This window comes from Myotis brandtii, unplaced genomic scaffold (assembly GCF_000412655.1).
Source record: "Myotis brandtii unplaced genomic scaffold, ASM41265v1 scaffold30, whole genome shotgun sequence".
NCBI classification, from domain to species: Eukaryota; Metazoa; Chordata; class Mammalia; order Chiroptera; family Vespertilionidae; genus Myotis; species Myotis brandtii.
In genome coordinates this window covers 154,765-180,702 of record NW_005361458.1, presented here as the reverse complement: position 1 = coordinate 180,702, position 25,938 = coordinate 154,765, and the positions used below count along the sequence as shown (strand labels likewise).

The window sequence follows — 25,938 nt, the reverse complement described above, 5'->3', positions numbered from 1 at the left end:
TTAAGTTTATTCTTTGGCACTTCATACTTGGCAAGGGTTAATCACAATGTCAATTAATGCAATGATTAAATTAATAAAATACCCCTGGTTCAGAGGAAACCTCATAGAGACCAGCTTTGATTCCGTGAGCACAAGGTAAGGGACCCAAGAAGGAACACTGCAGAGGGAGGGTTCGAGGAGTAATTACCAGTGACGAAATGTCATTTTCCTTGAGTCAAGTGATTCTCATTTTATTCAAGTGTCCCGGAAACGATGATGAAGATTTTTTTTTTCATTTGGGGGAATTTCTTTTCTGTCCAACAAATAACTTTCAATCATCTGGGTTTTTTTTTTTAAAGTATTTTGCAATTTCTAAATAATTTTTTTTAAAAATCAGGCTGACACTGCCAACTCCTGATGGTTAGGGTTTTTGGAATCACCTACAGAAAGAGGGCTGTTCCGCTGAGAGCCTGTGGGGGAAACTGGCCTGTATATCCTGTGCCCCGAAGCATCTGTTTCTTCAAAGATGTAGCCGGGGGGCTCAGGGTATGAAGCCAAGCACCTGCCCAAATCCTTGGGAGTAAAGCTGATGGCGTATGTGGTCTGGCCCTCCACAGGGACCTTTGCTTGGGGACTAGACCAGAGGGGCTTATAGCTTTTGGTACTGATGGGTGGGTGGGGCACATAGTGGGCCCTGGTGGTGGTCAGACAGTCCAAGGGCTCGGTGGGACGGATCAGCTGGGGAACGGGCTTGACTGGCTCCATGCGTATGCTGGCCCACTGCTTGTAGTCATCCCTGTTGGTTGTGGAGCTTTCGAAGCGGGGACCTTTCTTGATGCAAACCACTGGTCGGCAGGACTGAGCTGGAGCCCCCTTAGGGTACGTGTAATGGGACTGCACTGTTGTGATAAGGTCCATCTTTTCTTCCGGAGGGACGTAGGGGACAAGAGGTTTGTAGAACAACTGGGGCGTTGGCCACGCTTGGTACTTATCTCGAAACTCAGTGGTGTTAGAGAAAGGTGTGTCTAATATGCAGGACCTGGATGGAGGCTTCAAGCTCTTGGCTGGCTCCCCCATCAGGCCCCGGAAGCACTGTTTGTGGGTGGTGATGCTTTCAAAGGGGATTTCACAGGGTTTGAACTTCTCTGCCTCATACACAAAACGCTTCTCTATAGGGTGGGCCACGTAGCTCATCTTGTAGTTAGTCAGATCCTCCAGGGGGATGTTACAGACCTTGGGCATGGCTGGAGGCTTACAGCTCATGGTTTTCACTAGACCCTTTAAAGGGTAATCATCCTGGTGTGTGGTTCTATTTTCAAACCTAGCAGATTCTGGCCGGTATTTGTGGTCTGGACGAATTAGCTCTCGTCTTGGTTGGTTCCAGGGTAAATAATCAGCTGAAAATAAAGCAGAAGTGGTAATTATTCATAATTCAATTCATTCAACCTGCATGTATTCCAAGGGGTCTTCAAAGCCATACACCAGTCTCCAGTGAGATGTTCTTTGTGACAAAAGAAGAACAGAGTGGATCCCTACCATCACTTCACTCAAGGGCTTGATATTTCAACTTTATGGTATCTGGGAGTTGCTGTGCAGAAGAGAAGAATTTATATTACACCCTATAATGCTGTACACAGGTGTTTTAGAGGGTCCATGGCCATGGGAAGATCCAGGGAACCGATTCTAGCAGAGTTGTCACACCACTGACTTACCCAGTCCAAGAACAGTTCCATCCCTCTGTGGCAGCGGTTCTCAACCTGTGGGTCGCGACCCCTTTGGGGGTCGAACGACCCTTTCACAGGGGTCGCCTAAGACCATCGGAAAACACATATATAATTACATGTTGTTTTTGTGATTAATCACTATGCTTCCATTATGTTCAATTTGTAACAATGAAATTGGGGGTCACCACAACATGAGGAACTGTATTAAAGGGTCGTGGCATTAGGAAGGTTGAGAACCACTGCTCTGTGGGGAAGGTGCCCTCTGAATCAGCACCGAATGACTGGGAAGATGCATGTGATACAGTGAGACAGGGGATTCACAACCCACAGCTAATGGGCTGCCAGCCAGACCAACCAGGCCCGCCTGGTGTGCGTGGGAAAACTGCCATTGTGTCCCTCAACCCATACATCTAATCCACACACATCCAAGGGAATAAGGGCATTGTATTGGCTGCTGAGAGAATAATAGCAACTGCCTCTTATATAGAGCTTATTATATCACAGACAGTATTCTAAATGCTTTTCTGTGTCAATAACTCTTTTAATATTCAGACTTCTCTAATGAGGTGGCTACCATCAATATGCTCATGTTACAAATGCAGAGCGACTAACATACTTGCCCACAACCTAGCCTGCCCAGATGGATCCGGCATGGGGGGGAGGGGGCGAGTAGGGGGGGTGATGGAAGCCCCAGGATAAAACACCACAAACTCCCATTGTTTGTAACAATAGTTTAGTAGTGTTTCTTGAATAAATACTTTTCAGTTTTCTGTATGCCTTTGGTTTCCTGAGCCCTAAAATGGATGATTTTTTTACTGTTTTGTCCAGTTTTATTGTTGCTTTTGGGGCAGAGCCTTTGCCAAGTTCCTCACTCCACCACTTTGGAAGTCCTGACATCCCCTTCCCCCCCAGGCACACTCTTAAGTTTATTTTAGGCTAATAATACTACCAACTATTTATTTTAAATTGGCTTCATTTTAATTGAAAATCTAATCTTTCTCCAAGAGCCATTAATGGCTCTATCAGCATCTTGAAAGCATTAGGGGGCCTCCGAGAGAACCATCTTGCTGAATATAAACCACATGTTTCCCCGTCAGACTTCAGGCCTCCCTGATATGGGGATATCTACCTGTAGATGCCTTCACGCTGCCTCAAGGTCCATGGGGGTGGGAAGGACAGGGCTTTTCTGGCCCTCTTCCATGATGGATGAAGTGATAAGAAAACAGGTTCCTAAGCTGAAAGATGCCTCATGTAATTTCTGATACCCAGCAATACAGTTTAAACCACATTATTATCCAACCTTCTAACTTCCTCCACCCAGCATATATTACAAAAAAACCTCCACAAGACCCTGAAAACCTCAGAATTCCACATGACAAACTGTTCATAAGCATGAAAACCATCAGTAAAGCCCTTCAGGGCCAGGGTGTCATGTGGGTAATTGGCAAGAACCTCTTTAAAAGGGATTCCATTCAATAATGTGTCTTAAAAAAAAAAAACTTAGCTAAACCTAAAGCTGAGCATCAAGTAATTACACTCTCAATCTTTCCAATTGCACAGTGTTTTGAAAATGTCAAAATTACAACCAAATGCTGCTGGAGCATATTGTACTGGTGGTTTTCTAGTAGAGGTGCTGGCCATACAAGTGGAAAGGGGAAAGTTTGCATATTTTCCCTGTAGAACCATAGTAAGTGGAGCATATAGATATAATATAGATGGAACCTATTGAAATACACATATTTAATGAGTTTGGTCTTTGGTTGTTTTTTCTTCCCCCTCTTTGGAAGGAAAATCAATGTATGGCCATAAAACCATAAGGTTGCTATGGAAAAAACTTACTAAAGCAGCAAATTTCCACAAGAGACAAACAAGTCATCAAAAGGTGATACTCCAGCCTGGCCAGCGTGGCTCAGTGGTTGAGCGTCAATCTATGAACCAGGAGGTCACAGTTCGATTCCCGGTTGCGGGCTCAATGCCCAGCGGGGGCGCATGCAAGAGGCAGCAGATCAATGTTTCTCTCTCATCGATGTTTCTATTTCTCTCTCCCTTCCTCTCTCTGAAAATTAATAAAAACATTTTTTTGAAAAAGGTGATACTCCAAGAGATAAGGCAAGGGCCCCTCACACATACAAGAGGTTGTGCATGACTTATGCAAGGGCAGGTAAATGCCATGGGTCTTCCCCAAGCCTTCACTCGAGTTCTTGGTCAGGAATCACAGAGTAATCGGCTGGGTGAGGATTTGTGCAAATCCAGTGCCACACTGTGTCACCGGAGCCCTTGTAAACAATGGTCCAGAACCGCTCATGAGTGCACTTCCTCACTAAGCCCACCTTGGTAGCGTCATCCCCTTTGTAATGTGCTAAATGCTGGGAAAACATATGCTGGCCATTCAAGGCCCAGTTTTGGAAGCCATTATATATGATAGGGGAGTAAGGGGGCAAAGCAATCATTTACATTAACAGAATATGTTAAGTATATATTATTACAAAAAAATATTAAGACATATAGGTTGCTAACAGGCACCTATGGGTCAAATCTAACTATAAGTACATTTCATTGGCTACATACTGATTTGTTTGCTTTTACATCTGCATTTCAAGGGGGAAAAGGAGAAGAATATAGGGGTTTCTCAATTTTAACTTTGTCAGTAGGGAAAGGCCAGCCACCATTTCATTTTAGCAGTGGAACATTATTCTCTGGTTTGCAGAGGGAAATTTTAGATGTAACTGTTTGGAGAAGGTGAGGAATATGGGAGAGCTGGAGTGGGAAGAGATTAAAGCATATGTATTAGGTTGCGTTTTTTCTGTGTGTTTATTTTGAATATTTTGCTGGAATAAAGAAGGAGGAGTGTCTTCAAATAACAACAATGGTCTACTGTACCCTTGCCAACCCCTAAGGTAAGCAAGGAGCATTTCTCACTCGCAGCCCTGTCCTTGCACCTAGGGAAGTGAGGGGAGGGGAACTGGGCTGCTCACGCAGTTGCTCTAAAGAGCCTCTAACTAAGCCAAGATTCACAAATCCAGGAGGGCCATCGAAAGGGCATGGAGGAAAGGAGAGTTTGTAGCTAAAAGTGCCTGCTCCCTCCTCCATCAGAAGTAAGGGCTCCTTCCGGCCGGCTCAGTGTCCATGGTGCCATTTTTGCCTTCCGTAGACACTGAATGAAAAGGAAGAATCAGGAGGCAAGAGTGCCATGACCATGTGCTGGTACTACTGGCTCCTTTGTAAACCATCTACTACAGTGCCTGCCTTGTTGGGTGTAACTGGCAAAGAGAAACGTAGATCCTTGCCCTCTTGGAGCTTACAGTCCGGCCAAGGAGACAAATGTTAAGGGGGCCGAGGGGTGGAGAAAATTAGGCAATCAGTTACAAAACAGGGGAGTACGGGGCACTCTTAGAGCATCTAACAGGATGTATCTAGTCTGGCAAGGGGTGGGGGGGTAGGTCTGGAAAGGCCTTGAAGGGTGAGACATTTCCGCTACTCACTCAAGAGCAAGTGCTAGACAGGGAAAGGGAGGGGGGCTCTATAGAGAGGAAACAGCATGTGGGACATGTCCTGAGACAGAAAAGAGATGGAGGAAAGGAACTGAAAGAAGGTCCTGGGGCAGAGCACAGGGGCGCTGGCAGGAGGCGCCAGAATCTGCAAGGCATCAGCGGAGTTGGTGAAGGGTTAGGATTTTATCCTAAGAACCATGGTAATTATTTGAGGACCTTTATGTGGAGAAGAAATCAAGTCAGATGGCCATTTTTAAAAGCCCCCCTAGTTCCTTTCTGTGGAAAATGAGTAACAGCTGACAAGACAGGCGCTCTGCTCAGGTGTATGGTCAGAGAAGGCAGAATTGGGGCTTTGCTAGGAAGAAGCAACTAAAGAACAGAAGAGAGAGGGTATAAAAAGGCCACAAAAATACAATGTGGTAGAAAAAGAGAGACAAAAAATACATGGAATAGGCCACATGGGGGACAGACACAGGCAGGGCTGGTGATGAGAAGAAAGACTGAAGTATCAGTGGGCTGGAGGTCCCAGTGAGGCCAAGGACTGCCGGTGGGAGCGGGTAAGAGAGCAAGCAGAAGGACGATGTTGGGGTGTGCAAAGGCGGAACCATTTCTGGGTATTAGTGTCCAGAATGTGGCTTGGCAGAAGGTGGTTATGGAAAAGTGGACGAGAATGATAGCAATGATAAGAAGGTAGGAAAGCAAAGACCACATTGCTGAAGAGGCGCTGAGTCCCAGCTCCTGGGAGAAGCAGGGAAGCTCAGCCACAGGCAAAGTCTTCCAAATATAGATTTAGAGCTCCTGGAAGGGCTTCAAGAATATTCTACCCTCCTCCCCACCCCCACCCCGACCCCAAACCTCCCCACTCCTTTTGCCTAAGTGTTTGGCTTGACTACATAAAAGCAACTGTTAGCACAGTTGTTTAGAGATTCACAGACCTGTTACACGTACAGTTCAGCATGTATCCTAGGGAATCTATGTGCATCGTAAGCAGAAAAGTTACTGATAAGCCTGGCCTCCATTCCCATGGCCTCAGCCTATGGCTTGTGCTCCATAGAGCGACTGCTACATTGCTTGCACCACACATACGACGCCATGTCCTGTGTCCCTACCAGATTCAAAAGTCACATAAGGTCACTGTGCTTCCTTCACAGTCCCTAATGCCACGTCTAAGATGTATGTAGTAGATGCTCAATAAAGAATGAATCAATCCCATTTATATAAAATTCAAAATTGTCAAAACTAATTTATGGTGTTAAAAGTCAGCACAATGGCTCTATCCTGGGTGGGGAGGGTAACTGGATGGGAGTATCAATGTTATGTTTCTTGATCTGGGTGCTGTTTGCATGGATGTGTTCAGTCAAAATTCATTGGTCTATGCACAACAAAGAAAATCATCAGCAAGAAAAAAAACAACCTGCTCAATGGGAGAATATATTTGGCAATGATTCATCCGATAAGGACTTAATATCCAAAATTTATTAAAAACTCACACAACTCAACACCAAAAAAACCAAACAAACAATTCAATTAAAAAATGGGCAGAGGACCTGAATAGACACTTTCTATAAAAACGACATGCAGATGGCCAATGGACATATGAAAAGATGCTCAGCATCACTAGTTGTCAGAAAAGTACAAATTAAACCACAATTAAATATCACCTCACACCTGTCAGAATGGCTATCATCAATAAATCAACATGTGTTGTTGAGCATGTGAAGAAAAGGGAACACTCGTGTACTGTTGGTGGAAAATCAGTAAGGAGGGTCCTCAAACAATTAAAAATGGGACTGCCTTAAGACCCAGTGATTCCACCTCTGGGGATAGATCTGACAAAACCCAAAACACTAATTTGATCAAATATATGCACCCCTATGTTCACTGCAGCATTATTTACAATAGCCAAGATAGGGAAGCAGCCCAAGTGCCCGTCAACCCAAGTGGGTAAAATTGTTGTGGAACACCTTACCCGTGGGCTGTGAGCACTGCAGGGGGTTGCACAGTGCAAGCATAAAAAGTTGTGGAACATATATAAATTGAACATTACTCAGCCATAAAAAAGAATGAAATCTTACCATTTGCGACAGAATGGATGGACCTAGAACGTATTATACTGTGAAACAAGTCAGTCAGAGAAAGACAAGTCATCTGATTTCACTTATATATGCAATCTAAAGAACAAAATAAATGAACAAACAAAATTGAAACAGACTTTTAGACCAGAGAGCAGACCAGAGGGGATGGGGGTGGGGGGTACTGGGTGAGAAAGGTGAAGGGATTAAGAAGTACAAATTGGTAGTTACAAAATAGTCATGGGAGGTAAAGTACAGCATAGAAAATACATTCAATAATATTGTAATATCAATGTATGGTGCCAGATGGGTACTAGAAATATTGGCGGGAACACTTTGTAAAGTACTATATGATTGTCTAGCCAATATGGTATACACCTGAAACTAATACAAAATAATACTGAATGTAAACTAATTAAAAAAGAAATTAAACAAATAAAAAAGAAATAAATGGCCCTGGCCTGGTGGCTCTGTTGGTTGGAGCATCATCCCGAACACCAAAATTCCTGATCAGGGCCCATACCTAGGTTGTGAGTTCAATCCCAGTCAGGGTGCGTATGGGAGGCAACCAAACCGATCAATGTTTCTCTCTCTCCCCTTCCCTCTAAAATCAATAAAAACATATCCTCAGATGAGAATTTAAAAAATAAATAAATTATAACTAGGAAAACAAAAAAAAATAAATACTTCTTAAATGGAGTTTAAAAAGTCATTAGTCTGTATAATTATGATTTGTACATTTTTTCTGTCTATATGTTATGTTTCCATAATTTTTTAAATGATAAATCAACCAATCACTCCACTGAAATGCTTCCCCAATGTAGGACTTCAACAACAAGCTAAAGCAGGCACTGGCAAAGATGTTCTCTAAGAGGGAAGACATGAAATGTCTTAGGCCTTGCACGCCCCACGGTCTCCATCACAGCTACTCGGCTTTTGCTGTCGCACCAAGGAGCCACAGATAATGTGGAAATGAACAAGTGTGGCTGTGTCCCAACACAACGTCCTGATGAACACTGACCTTTGAATTTTGTATCATTTCACACATCCTGAACCAGTCTTGAGTTTTGTTGAGCATTCAAATTTTAAAAACCATTCTTAGCTCTCCAGCTGTGCAAGAATGGGCTGCAGGCCCACCGAGGCCCACAGGAAGTGTGTGCCCGACCCCGGCACTAAGCGGGGGTGCATGTCAAACACATCTCCCATCCTGCATCTGGCTCAGCCTGTCCCTCGTCCCTCCCCCAAGCTGCCCCCCAGCATCTCCCACCTTTGTAAGTGGGCAGAGACTCCATCCTGTCACCACATGGATATTTGCTGTCCCGAGGTTTGATGGGCTCCGCTCGACAGATGGGATAGGGGTTGTAATCTTGCTTATACGTCGTGAGCAGATCCATATTCTCTTCACTTGGGACGAACTGGTCCGGCTGGTAGATCTTCACTGGTAACACTTTGTGGGGCCCAAAATCTCTCCTGTAATGAAAACCAGCACATGCACGGGGCCCCTGGCTCAGGTACGGCTCTTGGTTTCCACTCAGCCCAATTCCACAAATGTCCGCTAAGAATGACCTACTCCATCCCCCCGACTGCTCTTCCTCCTCTGTTGCCCACTTTCGAGAAAGACACCCCTTTCTCTCCTCACCCACCCCAGGCTCCTGGACACCATCTGGATCCACCCCGCATGGCTCCAGTCACTCACCAGCAACGGCCCCTCCACCTCATCGGTCTGTCTTCCCTCCAAGGCTCAGACCCTGACCATTCCTCACTTGATCAGGTGACAGCTGACTGCCTGGCTTTCCTGCTTCCTACGGCCACTTCTACTTCAATCCCCTGAGTTGGCCAGAATCAGCCCTCTAACCTGAAAATCAGGTCATTTCACTCCCCAGCTTAAAACCCTTCCCGATAAAGCCCAGCCTGCTAGCATGGTGTGTAAGCTTTGCTGGCCCTGGCCCTGCCTTACTCCCCAGCCGCATCTCCCACCGCCCCCGGCCCACATTCCACTCCAACCGCCCTGGGCCACTGAGAAGGCCTCTCCTCTGCATCAGCTCTTCCTGCCTTCCTTCCCCCCAAACCCCCTCACTGTGGAGCTAACTCTATTTTTTCAGACACCACCACTTCCTTCTCTGTGCTCCCATAGCTTCTCCTGCTAACATCTATTTCCTTCCCCTGCTTGACCTTACAGAAAACCCAGAAGAGCAGAACAGTACATAAAGGGAGACACTGATGCCCTAACCCAGTGGTCGGCAAACTCATTCGTCAACAGAGCCAAATATCAACAGTACGACGATTGAAATTTCCTTTGAGAGCCAATTTTTTTAAACTTAAGCTTATAGGTAGGCCTGCCTTACTCCCCAGCCGCATCTCCCACCGCCCCCGGCCCACATTCCACTCCAACCGCCCTGGGCCACTGAGAAGGCCTCTCCTCTGCATCAGCTCTTCCTGCCTTCCTTCCCCCCAAACCCCCTCACTGTGGAGCTAACTCTATTTTTTCAGACACCACCACTTCCTTCTCTGTGCTCCCATAGCTTCTCCTGCTAACATCTATTTCCTTCCCCTGCTTGACCTTACAGAAAACCCAGAAGAGCAGAACAGTACATAAAGGGAGACACTGATGCCCTAACCCAGTGGTCGGCAAACTCATTCGTCAACAGAGCCAAATATCAACAGTACGACGATTGAAATTTCCTTTGAGAGCCAATTTTTTTAAACTTAAGCTATATAGGTAGGTACATTGTTATTAACTTAATTAGGTACTCCTAAGGCTTAGGAAGAGTCACACTCAAGGGGCCAAAGAGCCGCATGTGGCTCTCGAGCCGCAGTTTGCTGACCACGGCCCTAACCGGTTTGGCTCAGTGGATAGAGCGTCGGCCCACGGACTGAAGGGTCCCAGGTTCGATTCCGGCCGAGGGCATGTACCTTGGTTGCGGGCACATCCCCAGTAGGGGGTGTGCAGGAGGCAGCTGATCGATGTTTCTCTCTCATCGATGTTTACAACTCTCTATCCCTCTCCCTTCCTCTCTGTGAAAAATCAATAAAATGTATTTAAAAAATAAATAAATAAAGGGAGACACTGAGCCTTTCATTTCCCTGCTCCCTGCCACCAGTGCCCTCATCTTTGCAGGGAGCATGGAACAGTGGGATGAAAAAGCGTGATGGCCTTCACTAAATGGGAAACACTCCCTTCCCTAAGCATCCCACAGCTACAGGGAGGCCCACAGCTCGCTGTTCCTGGATCACCCTGGCGACACCAGGGCTGGGCTGGGGCTTCCAGTCCCCACCAGGGCGATCCTGACTTGCAATTCTCATGCAGACTCTCCTAAGCAAATATTTCCCCTCAAGGGCTCTGCTTTACAGGACAGCCTGGTTTGGCCTGGAACCCATTTATTAACCTGGACGAGGGGCGGTAGATGGGCCCTGATGGTGCTTGCCAAAGCAGCCTCGCCAAGGGAGGGGGGAGGTTTCCGGACAGGAAAACATCAGACCCAAACACCAATAAAACCCACTTCCCGGCCGAAATCTGGAGCAGCATTACTGAGCCACGCTTGACTAGCAAAGGTAACACGCTCCACTGTAACCTGTCTTGCATGAATTATATACATGGTTGTCCATAAACCCAAACCCAGGCCTGAAAATGCTTGGTGGGATGGGGGCAGCGAGTGAGGAAGCAGGAGAACTAGTCTCCCTAGGGCTCTGCGGAAGAAATGGGAGATGCTTCAGTTGAACTCCCAGTAACACCCTCTGGGTAGATTTAAAAATATCTCCGGGCAGCAGTTACAGGTCTTCAGCCTGGGCTCCCTTCCCCCGAACCCCTTGTGGGTAAACAGGAGGAGGAAGCTGAGTGACCTGAGGCCGCTGGCAGCCGGCTGTGTACAACTGGGACTTCAGAGAGAGCAGCTAAATGAGAACCCCAGGGTCAGTCCACACTTGCATCCTTCTTAGTGTAGCTCATGCCAGGGTCTGCTTACTGCTCAGCCAACCGCAGCAGCGGGCTCGGAGGGAGGGCCTAGGCGGCACAGAGAAATGGCAGTTTCCAGAAAGCCCGGTCTGATAGTGATGACTGCAAGGCAGCTTTTATCAGAGAGTTTGTGTTCTCAGGGGAGGGCTCCCAAGTTACAGGTGAGCTCTCCTCCTTCCCAAAAGGGATGGGAAGGCCCTAGCCAGTTTGGCTCAGTGGATAGAGTGTTGGCCCTTGGACTGAAGGGTCAAGGGTCTGATTCCGGTCAAGGTCATGTACCTTGGTTGCAGGCTCAATCCCTGGTCAGGGCTCATGTGGGAGGCAACCAATTGATGTGTCTCTCTCACATCGATATTTCTCTGTGTCTCCCCCTCCCCCTTCTCTAAAAATCAATGGAAAATATCCTTGGTTGAGGATTAACAAACAAACAAAAGGGGTGGGGAGAAGTCTGGAGGCAGCAGAGACCACACACACACACACACACACACACACACACACCCGCCTGCATAAACCCATGTTCATTGATGGCTACCCCAGGGTTCAGCCCTGTGCCAAGAAGGAGGATCAGGAGATGCCAAGGGCAAGTGGTAAGAAACAAGGCCCTGCCCTAACTGGTTTGGCTCAGTGGATAGAGCGTCAGCCTGCAGACTCAAGGGTCCCAGGTTCGATTCCAGTCAAGGGCATGTACCTTGGTTGTGGGCACATCCCCAGTAGGGGGTGTGCAGGAGGCAACTGATGGATGTTTCTCTCTCATCGATGTTTCTAACTCTCTGTCCCTTTCCCTTCCTCTCTGTAAAAAATCAATAAAATATATTTTAAAAATTTTTTTAAAAGAAAAAGAAACAAGGCCCAAGATGCGGCCCTCCCAACCCCAGAGCATCCAGGAGTGCTTTCCAGTCATCGGACCCTGCACACAGGTCATGACATCCTCCTCCGCCATTACTCCCCCAAGGGAGCCAGCTTCTCCTTCGAGATACCGTGAGAACCTTCCTTCAAGGGCTTCCTTCATTGCACTTAACGCCCTACTTCCTGCTGTTTCTACAGAAAAAGAGCAGGAAAATGCCCAGAATCAAATACCGGTTCATGGACTGTCCTGAAGCTGGTTGCTCAAAGGCAAAAGCTGATTCAGCACAGTCCTTGCTCACTGTGTTGAGGGAAAATTGTTCCCCGAGCGTCCTTCTCCAGTACAAAATGTAAGTCCCTGTGAAAGCACATCTATGATTGAATATACTAATCAGCTATAACTAAGAAAAACGATCTTGAGGGGGAAATGATCTATTTCTGAAGGGCGGAAAGGTTTTCAGTTGAGCTCATTTATACCCCACCCAAAAATATTTGCTGCGGCTTAAGAGTGAATTTAATCTGAATTTATGTTCCTCATTGTGTTTTTATGTTAAGGACATTCCCTGAAACCTATCATTAACCAAAACGCAACTGCGCGTCCCCAATCTCACATAATCCTACACCCTTTAAGGTCACAAGAGAAAAGTCTATTTTATCCTTCCCAGAAATTGCTCACATTTAGTAGCTTTTTTTTTTTTAACAACACTCCCCTCACTTCCTGTGTTGCATTTCTTAGTCCCTGTGCCCATTGTGACTAAGAACCAAGAAAAAAAATTGGTCAAAGATGTTAGGTTTCTTTCAGGTGTGGAGCCATAAAAGTGATATAGTATGGAGGGCGGAGAGAGAGAGCCCGAGTTAAGTAAAGGTTAAAGTGGCCTGCTGGGAAGGTCATAGCAACTGACTCCCAATCACTAGGCAAAGCTACAGGAAGGTGTTTGACAAGAGTCTGACAAAAAGAAAGAAGAAATAACAAAGCCAACCAGCTCGGGAGCCTGGAAATAGGGCAAAGAAGATTTTCACAGCGATAAAGGGGCCATGAAATACTTTTTTTAAAAAAAACTATTATTAATGTTTATCTATGAAAACTTTAGAATTTGTTTGTGTGCCCAACTAATCAATCATATTAAATGGAATCCATTTTTAAAAGTTCCTCCTCGCCCTGGCTGGTGTTGCTCAGTGGTTAGAGCGTCGGCCTGCACACCAGAGGGTCTCGGGTTCGATTCCCAGTCAAGGGCAGGTACCTGGGTTGCAGTTCCGTCCCTGCCCTGAGTCGGGGGTGAGTGGGAAGCAACCAATTGATGTGTCTCTCTCACATCGATGGTTCTCTCTCTCCTCCCTTTGCCCTTCCCTTCCACTCTCTCTAAAAATCAATGGGAAAAATATCATCACTCCTCCAGTGAGGATTTGAAAAGAAAGAAGAAGAGTTCCTCCTCTTGCCCAAAGCCAATCTCTTCACCGCTACCCTAAAACCCCTCCCTCTTTCATGGAAACCTCATCGATGGACCATCTCCTGGTCTGTGCTTAACCCTTTTCCTTTACTGCCTCCTTTCTGTCAGTATTTAAACATGCTCCATCCTTTCTAAACTTTAAGGGGGAAAAATAAAATACGACACAAGAGTCCACTCCCCTCCAGTCCTCTCTCCCTGCCTTCTCTCTCCTAGGAAGGGTTGTCTACAGATACAGACTTGCCTTCCTCACCTCCCACCATGCTCCACCCATCAGCTCTGATTCTACTCCTTCCTTGCTCTAGGTGAGGCTTGAATGTATCCAAATCTAGTCACTGCTCTGCAGGCCTTTAACCTCCTGCACCATCTTCATATTATCCATCCTCTCTCTCATTTTTTAAATGCTCTTTCCCTAGACTTCTGAGATACTCCTCATGATCTGTCCTCTCTCTTAATATGGCGTTTTGCTCTTTGTCGATCAATTGATTTGATTTCATTACTTCCATGTAGAATTCTAAAATTTCCCAGAGTGAAAAAGCACCCGCTAAGAAAACCATTATGTCACCCCGGGCAGGTTGGGGAGCCCATCCCGGAGCACTGAGGAAGGTCCCTAGGCTGAGCCTAAGGGCTTGATTCTTGTCGCTGATCCTGCTAAGAACAAACTGGGCCCTCCTTGTCTTCACAATGAAAGACAGAGTTCCAAGCACCTGCCTCCAGGACTCAGGCTACATAGTTCCTGTCTCCTGCTCTACTCTCTCATCACCTTGACCCCCACTAAAGCTGAGGCTAATATCTGTCACCGCTTCATATAAGCACTGGACAAAATATAAACACAACTACCTGTCAGCACTAAAGAGCAACCAAGATAGGAAGATTCTGGAGCAGAATCAACGGGTGAAAGAAGGGAATGGCGCTGGGTGAGCCTCTGTGGGAGTTCCCACTTTGTTTCAAGGCCTCCATCTGAAGGCGGGCTCCCTGTGCTAGGTAAGGCAGCTCAAATGGGAATAGAACACCTTCTGTCTCTCTTGACTGAAGAACCAGAGGACCAAATTTTGAGGCAACCACAGGTACCAGAAAGTGAAGAAGGGATCCTGGAAAGGAGAGGACCAGAGACAAGAAGCTCAAATGTTATCTATCACTGGGCCCAAATCTCTAGCTGACCTCACATGCATGTCAGCCTTCAAGCAACAGGCTAAAGGCAAAGAACTGAACTGAGGCCCAGCTGGTGTGGCTCAGGGGTTGAGTGTCGACCTATGAACCAGGAGGTCACAGTTGGATTCCCAGTCAGGGCATATGCCCAGGTTGCAGGCTCCATCCCCAGTGGGGGGTGTCAGAAAGCAGCCGATCAATGATTCTCTCTCTCCCTCTCCCTTCCTCTCAGAAATCAATAAACAACATATTTTTTAAAAGACAAAAAAAAGATACCTTAATCAATAAAGAAATTTTTTTTAAAAAGAACTGAACTGAGATTTAAGCTGCCACCCAAGACAGAGTTTGCATTTTCACTCAGTCCAATCAAGTTACCCCCTATCTGCTCTAAAAAGAAGAAAAAAACACCTTCAGCAGGGAATATAGAAAAATCTAGTCTCCACTATATGACATTAACAATGTACAGGATCAATCCAAAATTACCTGGCATACATACAAATGTGACCCACTCTCAAGAAAGAAAAAGATAAATCATGAGGACCAACCCAAACAGACCCAGATGTTAGAACCAACGCAGCTATTTAACTATGCTCAATTACAAAAGGCAAAATGAGGTCATAATGAATTAAAAGGAAACTACAGAAGGCAAACAGTATCGAAATAAAAAGAACCAAATGTAAACCCTAAAACTGAAAAATACAATATCTGAAATAAAACATCCACTGGATGGGCTTAAAATTAGAATGGAGGTGGAGGAAAGATTCAGTAAACTTGAAAACAGATGAATAGAAACTATCCATACTAAAGAACAAAGAGAAAAGAGATTGGGGGAGGGGGGAGAAATGAACAGGGACAGAAAAAAATAAATACTTGAAGAAATAATGGGCAAATTGTCCCCAAATTTAATCAAAGACACACAGCATCAAAGGCTCTGAAATTGCTCAGGCAAGTCTAGTGCTGAGACCTATTTCTGCATGTCTTCATTAATTCTCAGGCCAGTGTACAGAGGGGAGTAAGCATATCCCTTGGGGTATAGGTCTGAGTAGAAAGCCAAGTATATTTGAACAGAAAATGTGTAAAATTCTATGGGTGGGGAAAGATTCAAGCCTACTAGCAACTTTCTTGCTTCTTTCCTGGCTTTTGAAGAGGGTACCAACTGCCCTTTCTCTTTTAGCTCTTGCCTCCCTGACTCCTCAGTTTACCTGAAAGTCTTGTCAGTAAATGAAGAAATGTGCACTGCCAACTTCCTGCCTTCCACCCTTCAGCCAAACCTATCAAGTCTCACCCTGCAATCTTCCCACACATATGTGCACCTCCAATTCACCCTGACCATGGTCTCCCTTTATTTTTTTTAATATATTTTATTGATTTTTTACAGAGAGGAACAGAGAGGAAGGGAGAGGGATAGAGAGTTAGAAACATCGATGAGAGAGAAACATCGATCAGCTGCCTCCTGCACACCCCCTACTGGGTATGTGCCCGCAACCAAGGTACATGCCCTTGACTGGAATCGAACCTGGGACCCTTGAGTCCTCAGGCCAACGCTCTATCCACTGAGCCAAACCGGTTAGGGCCATGGTCTCCCTTACAGCGGTTCTCAACCTGTGGGTTTCGACCCCTGAAAATACATCCTGCATATCAGATATTTACATTATGATTCATAACAGTAGCAAAATTACAGTTATGAAGTAGCAACAAAAATAATTTTATGGTTGGGGGTCACCACAACATGAGGAACTGTACTAAAGGGTCACGGCATTAGGAAGGTTGAGAACCACTAGAATAAAGGTCTCACACCATCTTGAGGACTCACTTCTTTCCTATGAAGTTATCCACTTTGCCCATCTTAAAGGATCTGGCTTTCCTAACAGAAATAATGTCACAAAACGGGGCCCAAGTGTTTTGCAGAATGACACGCCTAAGGGGAAATGAGGCTTGAAGTACAAACCTCTTCTTCATAAACTGGTCTCAGGTCTAGCTGAACCAAAGGCAGATCCCATGTGGAAGAATTACCAAGGGCTGCGAGAAAGCGTCATAGTAAGGGGAGGGGGGGCGGAGGGGCTGGAAATCACAAGCCCTCTCCTTACGGCACCTGCTGTAAATCCCCAAGATTTACAGTCAGCAAGAGTTGTGTGCAGCTGTACTCACGCCTCATGCTGGGATGATAACCTTTCCAGAAACCAGGTGTTTTTTGTGTCTGGGCTTAATCACCAAAGCCAGCCAAGCCCTGGGTCACGTGACTTCATTATGCAGCAGGTGGCAGCCCCACGGCCAGTCTCGGAAACCAAGCCAGGTCAGCCTTTAGATAGCGACATGGGTGGGACATTCTGGTAATAAGGGACCCAAGGACAGAGGGATGACAACCCATGCAGACACCAGGGTGTGCAGGCACAGGGCTGACCCATCCCATCCCCCAGAGGCCTCTGGGGTGGGGGGGCACCCAGAAGACAGCTTCTCTGCACTCCTTGACAGGGAATCGTTTTGTTGTATGTATAGATACATGAATCAGAGTCTCTGCTGAGTTTGTAAGGCTCAGAAAAGAAGGTTGATAAAATCGTGATGTCTGCTCATTTATCTCAATAGGAACTCACTGGAAATCAAATAAAGAAAGCTTCCTGATAGGGCCATAGTTTTGTTGGTCTATGATCACTAGTGCCCAGCATGGAAGACACAGGGCTGAGAAATGATTAAACTGACGTAAAGGAGAGAGAAGAGATTCCTCTGCTTATTTCTCCCTGAGTTCTCTTTCCGGGAAGAAAACACAGGACAGGAGAGACGCAGTTCTGCTCTTTCCCCTCCCAGGGGAACCTTGCTCCTACCCCTTCTTCTTTTTAAGGCCCCTAGGATCATGAACAACTTGTTTTGGAAATTCTTTCAGTTTCTGCATTCCTCCACTTGGGCCACGTCTTGACATGAATGATATGGTTACTCTGGCTCTGACAAGAACAGAGGGGCCTTCTGGGTGATACGTTTGTTGTTGGAAGTGACGGGAGGCAAGGGTCATTTAAGACAGGTCAGAGGGGAAGTTTTTGTTTTGCAAAGCACCATCGGGAGGCCAAAGGGCCTGCGGGGCTCCATCTGGGGGCTCAGCCAGGTGACGGAGCATGGCTCCCGCCCCAGAGGGAGGGTTTATCCTCTTCTCCTGAGCTTGTGGGCAACAAACAGAAATCATTCCTCAACACGCAACCCTCAGACACCCTTTCTGTATTTCCAGGACATGAAACAGATCCCTAATGTGATATCATCTGAAGCTGTGCTGTGCTTTACATACGCAGGGCGCTCTTCATTTCCTGCAAATTGGGTATAAACAGATGAGAAACCCAGTATCTAGAGCAGCCGTGGGCAAACTACGGCCCACGGGCCGGATTCGGCCCGTTTGAAATGAATAAAACTAAAAAAAAAAGACCGTACCCTTTTATGTAATGATGTTTACTTTGAATTTATATTAGTTCACACAAACACTCCATCCATGCTTTTGTTCCGGCCCTCCGGTCCAGTTTAAGAACCCATTGTGGCCCTCGAGTCAAAAAGTTTGCCCACCCCTGATCTAGAGGCTGCATGTGGTGTTCACTGTTTAAAAAGTTTGAGGACCCCTGATCTAGAGGTTGCATGTGGTGTTCGCAAGCCCTTTCTCAACACAGCTCTATCCTTTACTACCAATTACATGTCTCTCATGCTTATGCCAAGGACTTTTCATTCATGTTAATCACGGTTTCTTAAAAGGAAAAGCAATGTTCTGAAAGGGTCCACAGCTCTGGTTGTGGTCTTCAGCCTCTTAGGAACTAAGAATGCTTTATTTTCTTCGTAAAGTGAGGCCAAGCTTTAAGGTTCATATTGTTTTTAAAAAGCCATAGGCCGAAAAGCAGGTTGCTTAAATTACAATTTTTTTTCAAGAGGGACCTGGAAACCTTGTGCTTAAATCAAGTCATTTAAGAAGCTGCTCTGCATGAAAGTGACCTGATTCAAGTCAAGTGTCAGACTCAGAACTCGACTCCCTCCCTTTGTCAAGCTGCTCCATGCAGTGATTCCCACCAAGCTCAGGGATCCTTCACATCATTTCTTCCCTGCCTCGCCTCCTGGGTCTTTTCTGCCCCATAACCCAAACAGGGACTTCTTCCTCTGAACCTAAAAGAGAGCAGCTTTTAGTAGGAACACTATGCCTCCAACCCACAATCTAAACAGAGGATGTCCCAGGCCTATCCTGGGAGCAGAATGAATTCGAGCTCTTCTGCTTAGCCTGCATCCTCGGGGACCTTCACTACAAAAGCACAGTTACGAGGCTCAGGGAGGAATTTCACCAGGCCTTGAGCACCTGTAATGTGAGGCGCTGTGCCGGACCATTTCATCCCCACCTCGAAGCAATCCTGCCGCGACGAGAGGTGGCTCAGGCAGTGAGTATGTCCATCTTCCAGGTCTCATCTGGGACTGATCTATCCCATCTGAAACACTGCCCAACTGCACTCAAAGATGTTTCTACTCCACGGAGTCACCAGCTGAAAGTTACCACCTGGCGGTAATCGAGGCGTCAGGGGCAGATTCTGTTAGAGTCCTGCAACATGCAGAACAATCCTGAGATTGATCACTCCCCCGCAGCCCCTTAATACAGATACCTCTGCAACCCAAATACACTGAGCCCAGTGGTTCAGTCTCTGCACAGAACTGGAGCTAAGGAATCAGAGTTTATTAGGCAAGAGTAATTTAAAAGGAAATATTCCTTTCTGAAGAACATTCAGGGGGGCTCCCAATTCAAAGTCTGTAGCATCATTTCAAAGAAGCCCCCTCTTCCTCTATCATCAAGTTCTCCTTCACCACAACCAACATCACCACCACCGTCCACCTAAGCTGACCTGGAGCTTAGCTGCCAAAGCCCAAAACTCCTTTTTCAGCAGCAGCCCCCTCTTTCCATCCCTTTGTTACTTGACTTAACCTCCGACCCTTTCTATGTAGATCAATTTAGTCTTTCCCCTCCCCTCTTTCCCTGCCCTCAACACGAGAATCCTTTCTCTTTAAGAGGAGATTGGGGAAAACTGGACAGATTAATCCATGCAGGATTTTCATAAATACAGCAAATTAACATTAAGACAGTAACAGTATATGTCGATGGTGCACATTAATGCAGTATTGAACATCACTACATTCAATTGTACATTAGTGTCATGCATTACCCCGTTAATTATACGTTCACACATGCATACCCCTGCCCTCACCTCGATGTGCTCAGGCCTTCCATTGGTATGGACCCTTTCTGGTACTCCCTCTTGGGCTTGAAGGACTCTCTGGGCAGGTACGAGTGATAGATAGGGTAGTTCTCGGTGTATTCGGAGAGAAGACATGGTTTCTCTGTTTTATCGTAAATCTTGGTAGGGAGATGTGGACAATGATGCCGCCTGTAAAAACACATGAAATTAGGTTGGTTGCCTTCTTGAGAAGGTCATATCCAGTTTGATAATGCTACCTTCTCAAAATGTGACCCAGACTATGAATCCATGACTGCTATCATTGAAGACAGAAATGTAACCCTTCCTTTTTTCCACTGAACTATGAAAAGTCGCCAAATTTTTTAATGATCTGTAATTGCAATTGGTTAATTGTCAAAATTCCTTGGATCATAAAATTACACATAAGCACCGGCCAGCCTAGCTCAGTGGTTGAGTATGGACCTATGAACTAGGAGGTCGTGGTTCAATTCCTGGTCAGGGCACATGCCAGGTTGCAGGCTTGATACCTATTGTGGGCATGCAGGAGGCAGCCTATCAATGATTCTTTCTCATCATTGATGTTTCTCTCTCTCTCTTCCTCTCCCTTCCTTTCTGAAATCAATAAAAACACATTACACACAAGCATGGCTGATGTTCAGCCATTACATGTGCCCTATTGCTTGTTTAAATACTTCCCTGCATTAACAGTTAAATGGTTGTGGCCCCCGAGTCCTCTGAGTACCAACTCGACTGGTCCAGGCCCTCCCCTGAGGCCTCCCAATCACCCAGCAATTAGGGCTCCACACCTGACCTGACAGGGTACTCCAAGTCTGTGCTCTGGGGTCAGGCTACTGTCTTTCCTCATTGGTTCCTGGGTCAATTCTGATTATCATTTTTGCACACAAGTGGTATACTACATGCCATTGACTCCCTGAAACCATATTCACATTTTACATCTGGCCCCTTTATTCTTTCAGGTCTCACCTCAATTGCTGCCTCTTTAGAAAGACTTCTGCTGATCATTTATACCTAAAATACACCCCGCTCCCCTCTTCTCTCTCAGTTCCTCTCACCACCCCATATGCCCTTCTCATTACTTACCGTTATCTGTAGTTGGCACATTTGTTTATTGTCTATCTCATCTATCAAGTTCATGACCTTCTCTGTCTTGTTCACTGCTACATCCCTAGTACCTCATATCCTGCCTGGCACACAGTAGGCACTCAATAAACATTTATTGAATGAATGACTGAGTATATAAATGAATGATTAAATAAACTCTGTCTCATTATGCAGGTGATAATAATAATTTGCCATTATATGTTATAGTGAGCTTTTCATTTTGCATGCTGTAATAAATGAACCTTATTATTCTACTAATTGCTGGATAATGGGCAACTATTTGAGCTCTCAAAAACTAAGGAGTGTATCAATTATTTGTGTGCCCATATACAATCCTTACAAACCAGTGGGGCACCTCTAGTCATCAGACACTAGCACATCGACAAAACTCCATGAGTGATTTCCAACTTAATTATATGAAGGAATGGCATGGAATTATTGTAAAACTTTTTACACTGAACTGATTTTAATTACAAAAACTAAAATACACACCACTCTGGGGCAGTGCATAGGGGAGGAGAGAAGGAACGAAAGAGGGAGAGAGAAAAACATACAGAGAATTCATCACCCTCTACTCTAAAGCTATTTTCAAGACAACAATTAGTTAGTAAGTTCAACCATCTAAGTAAATGTTGCTGCCACCGGTGTTGTTACTGGGTACCTCTCTTCAACTCTCCAACCCCCAAAGAGAATGATCGACACCTGCATTGTTCACATGAATACCACTGCATATAAACAAGTTCCTTTACAGATATTTCTATTTTCTTTTCATTTGTAGATTTCTATCTTGAAACGCCATAAGAAGACATAAACTTGTCAATTTACATTTTACTTTTGTGATCATAAAAGTAAATTCATGACAAATATTTTATGCTTTCCTAATTATTTACTAGGCAATCTGTCAAATATTTAGTCCTTATACTATCAATATCTGAATTTCACAGCACTAAATACGCTCAATAAAATTTAGGTTTCCTTTCTCAAAATGCACATTGTTGGCATTTAATACTCAAAGATGAACATGTATTTATATCATATCCTATATAATAAAAGCCTAGGTGGCATCACGCCCTTGTGCAACGCCCTCACGTGGCAATGTCAAGATGGCCACCACAAGAGGGCCACGCGCACAGTGGAGGTGGGGCCCGGTGGCCGTTCTGCACGGTGAGGCCTGGGGGGTCCCATGGCTCTGTGTGGTGCGGATGAGGCTGGTCCTGGTGTCTCCATCGCTTCACGTGGAGGAGGCAGGTCGCAGCAGGGGAAGGCAGTTGTAGGTGATCCGGCCAGCAGAGGAGGGCACTTGGGGGCCATCAGGCCAGCAGGGGAGGGCACTTGGGGGCCATGAGGCTGGCAGGGGAGGGCAGTTGGGGACAATCAGGCCGGCAGGGGAGCAGTTAGGCATCAATCAGGCTGGCAGGCAGGCGAGTGGTTAGGAGCCAGCAGTCCCGAATTGTGAGAGGGATGTCCGACTGCCAGTTTAGGCCCAATCCCGGGATCAGGCCTAAACTGGCAGTTGGACATCCCCCAAGGGGTCCCAGATTGGAGAGGGTGCAGGCCGGGTTGAGGGACCCCCCTCCCCCGCCACACACACACGAATTTTGTGCACCAGGCCTCTAGTATATTTAATAAAATAGCTCCTAATTATAGGAACATAAGTTGAGTGCTTTAATCTTCTGTCCACTTGAGATAAATTGCTGTGTTTCATAGTAAACAAATAACCATCTCCTACAGGATAAAAACATTACCTACTATTACCATTTCTGTGCTCACAATCCATCCAATTATCTGAGATTTCAATCTGAGCCAATTAGTACCCTATTATTTTAGGATTCCTACAAACCTCAAATCAAAAGGTAAGAATTGTGCTGACTACCAAAAATATCTCTGCAGATATATTTTATTCACCCACACTCTGACAGAAAAGTCAAGATTTTATTAAGGATAACAGATCCAGGCACTTGCAATGAAACAGACGCCACAGACATAGCAATATTTTTCCTCTCCAATGCCCTTGTTTTTTAAATCAGTAAAAACTTTGCTTTTATATAATAACCCCTTTTCTATATTGTTACTTTTTGAAACTGTAATATACTGTAAAGGCTTATTCCAACAGAAAAATAAATTTAATGGCAAAATACTACATTGTGATTGGTATCATGAGAGGGGATTTTAGTATAGAAAATGCTTGCATCCAGACACTGATGTTCCATTAAATGGAATTATGTCTAATATGTATTTATAGGGCAGATTTTATGTATTTAACTTGTTGCTAGTTAACTAAAACCTTGTCTTACTTTGAAATATCAAAACTCCTATTTCAAAGTAAATATGTCATTGCCTGAGTTCGCTCAAGGGGTCACCTCCTTTCCTTACCTGTACACACACCCTGAACATCCCTCTCAAGTCACCAAACACCACGGTATCTCCTTGTTGGTCTTTATCCAGGAGTCACTCAAGGATAAAGACCAAGTCCGACATCTGTGTTCTGGAGGTTAGCCCAATGCCTGACATATTTATTTAGCAGATGGATGAACAGTTGGGTAGTGTACAGGAAGATAAACTAATGAAAGAAAGATATTTACAAAGAAAATTAATTGTTCTAACATTAGTAGAGCAAAAAGGGGAAAGGCTGATTCTCAGTTTCTATGACTTAGATCAGTGGTTCTCAACCTTGGCTGCACATTAGAATCACCTGGGAATCTTTTTTAAAATCCTGATTTCTGGGCCTCATCCTCCGGAAATTCTGTTTCTTTGTTATGGGGTGGGGCCACAACATTAGTAACAAAGAAACAGAATTTCCAGAGGATGAGGCCCAGAAATCAGGATTTTAAAAAGATTTCCAGGTGATTCTAATATGCAGCCAAGGTTGAGAACCACTGACCTAGATAGTGCAGAAGGAAAGTCTATGGAACCACCATATTTGGGGTATTGAAAAGTAGTCTTGACAGCCATGAACCAAAGAAATGAGACCTCTCCAGCTCTCTGACACGCGTGTCATTTTAGGAGCTGCCTTGGCCACCTTGCTCAGGAGGACACTGACACAAACCTAGATGGGCCAATGGGCAACAAAGGGGAAGAGGAGGAGGTGCTTTAATCTCTCAGAATTCTCTAAAGTTTACTGGAGAGCATTATGCTAAGTGAAATAAGCCAGTCAGAGAAAGATAAATATCACATGATCTCACTCATTTATGGAATATAATGAACATAAACTGATGAACAAAAACAGATCCAGAGACAGAGAAGCATCGATCAGACCATCAAACCTCAGAGGGAAGGTAGGGGAGGGTGGGGGTAAGGGGGAGAGATCAACCAAAGGACTTATATGCAAGCATATAGGCCTAACCAATGGACACAGACAACAGGGGGGTGAGGACATGAGTGGGGGGGAATAGGGGGGTAATGTGGGGATAAGGACACATATGTAATAACTTAATCAATAAAGAAATTTTAAAAAATAATAAAGTCTTTCCACTCCAGGATAAAGAACCAGAAGTAAAAGGAAATAATCTTGATGTTTTCTGACATATGGTAAAGGGAGTAGTAAAGACCTTTCAATGAAACCCAAAAAAGTAAAACAGTAGTTGACTCTAAATTAGAATCATGGAATTTTAAAACTAAGGAACCAGAAGAATATTTGATCCAATGTCCCCACTATGCAGATAAAAAGTCTGAAGCTCAGAGAACAATGGAAAACAGAACCCAGAAATCAACCCAAGCCATTATGCTCAATTAATATTTCACAAAGAAAGCAAGAGCATACAATGGAGTCAAGACAGTATCTTCAATAAATGGTGTTGGGCAAATTGGACAGATACATGCAAAAAAATGAAACTAGAACACTAACTTACCCCATACACAAGAATAATTTCAAAATGGATCAAAGACTTAAATATAAGTCATGAAACCATAAAAATCCTAGAAGAAACTATAGGCAGCAAAATCTCAGACATCTCTCATAGCAATATGTTTGCTGACACATCTAGGGCAATGGAAACAAAGGGAAAAATAAATGGAACTACATCAACATAAAAAACTTCTGCACAGCAAAAGAAACCATCAACAAAATGAAAAGAGATCCCACTGTATGGGAGAACATATTTGCCAATGATACATCTAATAAGGGGTTAATTCCCAAAATACATAAAATATTCATAAGACTTAACAAAAGGAAGACAAACAATCCAATTAAAAAATGGGCAAAGGACCTAAATAGACACTTCTCCAAAGAGGACATGCAGATGGCCAAGAGACATATGAAGAAATACTCAGTCACTAATCATCAGAGATACACAAATTAAAACTGCAATGAGGTATCACTTCACACTTGCCAGAATGGCTACTATCAACAAACTACAAGTGCTGGAGAGAATGTGGAGAAAAGAGAACGCTGCTGGTAGGAATCAGACTGGGATGGCCACTATGGAAAACAGTGTGGAGTTTCCGCAAATAATTAAAAATGGAACTTCCATCTGACCCAGTGACCCAATTCTTGGAATATAGCCTAAGAATCCTGAAACGCCAATAGGAAAGAATACATGTACTCTATGTTCATAGCAGTGCTATTTACAATAGCCAAGATCTGGAAACAGGAAGCCCAAGTGCCCATCAGTAGATGAGTGATAAAAAAAAAAAAAGATGTGGTACATTTACACAATGGAATAATATGCAGCTGTAAGAAAATAAAGACTTCTTACCCTTTGATACAGCATAGAGGGACTTGGACAATATTATGCTAAGCTAGCAAAATAAGCCAGTCAGAGAAAGACAGGTATCACATGATCTCATTTATATGTGAAATCTAATGAACAAAATAAACTGTTGAACAAAATAGATCCAGAGACATTAAAGCATGCAACAGACTGATAAATTTCAGAGGGGAGGGGGTGGGAGGCAGGAATAGATTAACCAAAGAATGTATATGCACATATGCATAACCCATGGACGGACAATAGTGCAATAACTT

The 25,938-nt window shown here is 44.8% G+C and overlaps 1 protein-coding gene across 1 annotated transcript in view; it reads right to left on the bottom strand.

Moving 5' to 3' along the window:
- Positions 1-253: 253 nt before the first annotated feature.
- Positions 254-25,938, bottom strand: part of SAXO1 (stabilizer of axonemal microtubules 1) — a 74,823-nt gene continuing 49,138 nt past the window's right edge. Inside the window, exons 2-4 of the mRNA XM_005869612.1 lie at positions 19,863-20,042; positions 8,534-8,736; positions 254-1,376 (exon numbers count right to left, since the gene is read on the bottom strand). Of these exons, the coding sequence (XP_005869674.1) occupies positions 373-1,376; positions 8,534-8,736; positions 19,863-20,042 (1,387 nt within the window). The 3' untranslated portion in view covers positions 254-372. The remainder of the gene's footprint in view (positions 1,377-8,533; positions 8,737-19,862; positions 20,043-25,938) is intronic.